At 37.0% G+C, this 4,173-nt stretch overlaps 1 protein-coding gene across 2 annotated transcripts in view; it reads left to right on the top strand.

Annotated features, from left to right (window-relative positions):
- The window catches only part of RET (ret proto-oncogene), a 242,477-nt gene that overhangs the window by 235,010 nt on the left and 3,294 nt on the right, over window positions 1–4,173 (top strand). Inside the window, exons 18-19 of one of the 2 annotated variants that reach the window (XM_019502324.1) lie at window positions 946–1,045; window positions 4,084–4,152. In XM_019502324.1, coding sequence (XP_019357869.1) covers window positions 946–1,045; window positions 4,084–4,152 — 169 coding nt within the window. Of the gene's footprint in view, window positions 1–945; window positions 1,046–4,083; window positions 4,162–4,173 lie in introns of both variants that reach the window. The other variant, XM_019502325.1, reaches the window with a different exon arrangement.

The raw sequence follows: 4,173 nt of genomic DNA, 5'->3' as shown, positions 1-4,173 counted from the left end.
ACCCATTTCTGATCACTTAAACCAGTTTATGTGTAATGTCTGACTCTAGCCCTAATGAGAAATGAATAGTTCATTTCCCTGAATGCATCTGAGGATGAGGCACCCTGTTATAAGCTCAAAATATGGATACATTTGGAAAATGATGGCTAGGCTTTGTTTAGTCATAGTCAATGTAGGGTCCTCAGTGACTCATTTTTAACTATGGACATCAAGAAAGACCTCTTCTCCTTGTCTCTTTGAAGGATCTTTAAGCACACTTGGGAAGTAAATAGCAGTATAACTTGTACAGTCATTTTTTGTTGTGCATGATATAAACAGAATGCCATCAAGATGCAGTGAATTTAGTTGTAATCAGAAGCTAAAAAGTCCAAATATTCTACACCAAATGAATATTTAAAATGATTTGCACTCCTCCCCTTCAGCAAGCAAGATGCTTTCACTTCAAAATAGTCCTTTCCCCCCAGTTATGCATGTCATGTATTTGTTTTCCCAGCCACGTGATGGTTTTGTTGTAGGTTTGTTTATTTCTTTTATTCCTTTTACATGGTAAATCTGGGCAGGTTTTTTTAAAGCTATTAGAGTATACATATATTAAGATAAACTACTTAAATGTTTTTTCTAAACCTGTTTCAAATGATCAAAACAAGCATTGGGGAGGTAATGTATCCCACAAGATTGCAATGCTTAGAAAGATTTCCCCAAACTTTTCTGTCATCTTATTTAATCTTTAATGTATTAGATTCCAAAGAAGCAACATAAAAAAAATAAACCGTGTAGGCTATGAAGCATTCAAAATGAAGCACTCAAAAGTTAGGAAATTCCAGGTATACAGTTGCTTGTAAAACCTTAATTCTGTCCCCTCCTGTTTCTGTCTTGAGTTCTGAATGAGGCCATTTCCTAGAGGGACAGCATAATTAAAAACTGTATTACAATGCATACGTACAGGTATAATCTGATGTTGCGCTGCTGGAAACAGGAACCAGATAAGAGGCCAACATTTGCTGAGATCAGCAAGGAATTGGAGAAAATGATGGTGAAGAGTAGGGTAAGTCTTTTGCAGTCAGAGTTTTCAAAAGGTAATAAAAACTAGTTGACAGATTTTTCTCACATATAGAGTAATACAGGGTAAGGGTTTGACCAGAAGGGTTCCTATTTTTATCAGGATTTTAGGTATCCACAAACATGGCTTGCGCTAGGTAGCATGTAACTTTAGTTAAAGTAGTTCAGTTTTAAAAGATGTAGCGAATGTCAAGTCTTAAATGTGTACAGTAGACGGTTGTTTTAATCTGTGTATTTTCCTTAATAATTATTAGATACCTCTTGGTAACAATGTGGAGTTAATATAAACTGCTCTACTGAATAATCCAGAAGTTGGAAGCAAAATAAATAAAATAAAGTATGTGTGAATGAACACAACGTTGCCAAACAGGCTCCCCATAGGCCAGGAAATTTGGCAGTGGCAATTTAATACTGCATCTCTCCCCTGCTGGAAAATTCCCAAACCCCTTGCAGTCGGAAGGGGGTTGGGCTATGCCCCCTTCCCCTTGTGCAGCCAAATCAGGGCCAGGTCACACCCCCCATCCTCCTGCCCAGCTGTATAAGGGCTAGGCTGGTCCCTGCCACACTCCTCTGTACCAGATTTGGCCCCGCTACTCCTGCTGGGTTGGGCACATGGGCCAGATCTGACCTGCAGATGGGCATAGAATAAAAAGCTCAAGCACCGCGGATGTAAGGTTTCATTCTGACAGGGAATATCTTAAGGTCCTGATAATAGTAACAAAATATTAAAACTAGTTGTTTTTACAATCTGACCTACTTTAAAACTATGAGAAAATCCCATAGAGATATTCTTGGAAATTCAAAAGACCTGGTTGGTAGTGGTGCCTTTACACAGACACAGCCTTCATCTTATGAAGGACTAAGCTCTATGATCCTAAACCAAGAAAAAGTATGCATTTATTTGATTCTAGATCTGTGTAGTCCCTAAATATCTTGAATGATAGATGCCATAATACTCAATGCACACACCTGTTGCTTTGTCTAACCAATACACCTGCACACACATTTGATTGGACTTGGACATGGAAATTATGTACATGCAAATCATTGGTGTGTGCTGGACCAGAGGCATGTAAAGATGAGTGAATGGGACATGCACACAGAAGATGAGGGTGAGGTCTAAAAATAAAGCAATATGGGTACATGTATCTATATATAAAAGCAGTGTTATACAAAAACATTAATGTTGTCACTACTTCCGGTAGCTTTATTGTTACAGATCTAACACAGAGTACCTATATAAACAGATTCTGGGTTTAAGGATGTGCTAGTGTCAACAAAGCTGCTACCACATTTATTTAAGTAAAAAGAAAGAAACCAATTACGTTGAAAACAAATTAATAGAAAATAATTATTTTCAAAGTTAAAAAGACTATTTTGAGAGAGATGCATTTAATAAAATATATGTAAATGTAATTATTAAATGTATTTGACAGCCACTAATTTATATCTGCTGCATATGTTGCAAACAGACTATCTGCAATATGTAGTCAATACAGTTGGTCTAATAAAAGATATCACATATACCAAAGAACCTTGCCTGCCTAGTGAAAGAATAGCAATACAAATTTGGATAATATTCCTAAAGAGATTGTATATAAATGGATTTCTTGGTTTGCTGGCTGAGCAGAAATTGGGGAGGGGAAATCTATTTGGGGTTGATCTGAGACAACTATTTTTAATTTTTGCTTCTTAAAATGGTAATTATTTTGAGTTAAACTAAATGTTATGTTTCATCCATCACAGAACATTCCATTTCATTTTGCACTTTGGGAATTCATCTTTTAACAAAAATTGAATTATGGTGATTTTCAAAATAAAATACCATTTTGAAATGAAAAATCAAAATGTTTCATTTAGAAAAAGTAGAAGGAAAGCATTCCAACTTCATATTTTTTCAGTATTTTTCATCAGCTGCAAACAACTTATACAATTGGCAGAAGTTATGAATTGTTTCGGTTGACCCAAATATTTATTTTTATGTGGGAAAAAAAATCACCCCAAATCTTTTCCATTTCTGTCATCCTATACATAACTATGAGATTGCTGCAAAATTGTGGGAATGCCTTGCAGGCCTTGTGGAAGCTCCATTTTTCTCCATTTACATCTCAAAGATAAGTGAGAATAAACAGTACATGTCTGCTAGAGCTTTGAATGCTGTCTTAACTTACTGGCAAGTATAGTTAAATGTAAGGGCATAAGAAGTGCCAGAGTGCATCAGAGCAGTGCTGTTTAGCTTAGTATCCTGTTTCTGACAGAGGGTAGTAGCAGAAAGAGAGAGAGAATATGAATGGGGCATGTTTTGAGTGATCCATCTCATCATATTTTCCCTGATATCTGCCATCATTGATTTAGGGATGTCAGTGGGTATGTACCTTCACTGCGCTTTTTAATAACTCTCAATGGACCAGTTCTCCATGAATTTATCTAAACCCTTTTTGACCCTGGTTATACAACTTGCTTCTACAACCTTTTGCAGCAACAAGTTTCACAAATGAACTACACAAGTGCAAAAAACTATTTCCTCTTGTTTGGTTTGAACCTGCTTCCTGACAAATTGTGTGTGCCCCTTAGTTCTTGTATTCTAGTACTTGGCAAATAACAGCTCTCTATTTTTAGTTATCCTTTTACCGCATCCTGTATGATGTTATTGACCTCTATCACAGTCCCCCTTCAGCCTTCTGCTTTCTAAACTGAAGAGTCCTTTTTGGTCTCTCCTGATTGCATCTGCTCCATATATCTGATCATCTTTGTTGCCTCCAAGAGCATATTTCTGTGGAGCACTCAGAGAACATATTTCTGTGGAAGTATATCTGTTGTTCGTGCAAAGATGAGTGTTGCCAAAGATAGCACACTTTACAGGAATCGAGAGTCTAAGGCAAATGCTGCTGATATTGTCAAAAGGATGCATGTTTAGCCTGTAGTTGGTCAGTTTAGGAACCAGTGAAATTTATTTAGCAGCTTTTGCTGAGGAATAACATTGTCAGATATTGTAACCCAGCCTTTTATTCATTTATTTGGTAGGACTACTTAGATCTTGCAGCTTCCACACCCTCTGACTCCTTACTTTATGATGACGGGCTCTCAGAAGAGGAGACTCCCCTCGTGGACTGT

The sequence above is a fragment of the Gavialis gangeticus genome, unplaced genomic scaffold (genome assembly GCF_001723915.1).
Source record: "Gavialis gangeticus isolate Ggan-Ray unplaced genomic scaffold, GavGan_comp1, whole genome shotgun sequence".
In the NCBI taxonomy this organism is placed as follows: Eukaryota; Metazoa; Chordata; order Crocodylia; family Gavialidae; genus Gavialis; species Gavialis gangeticus.
The sequence above is the reverse complement of the archived record's forward strand: the minus strand, read 5'-3'. Positions and strand labels throughout refer to the sequence as shown.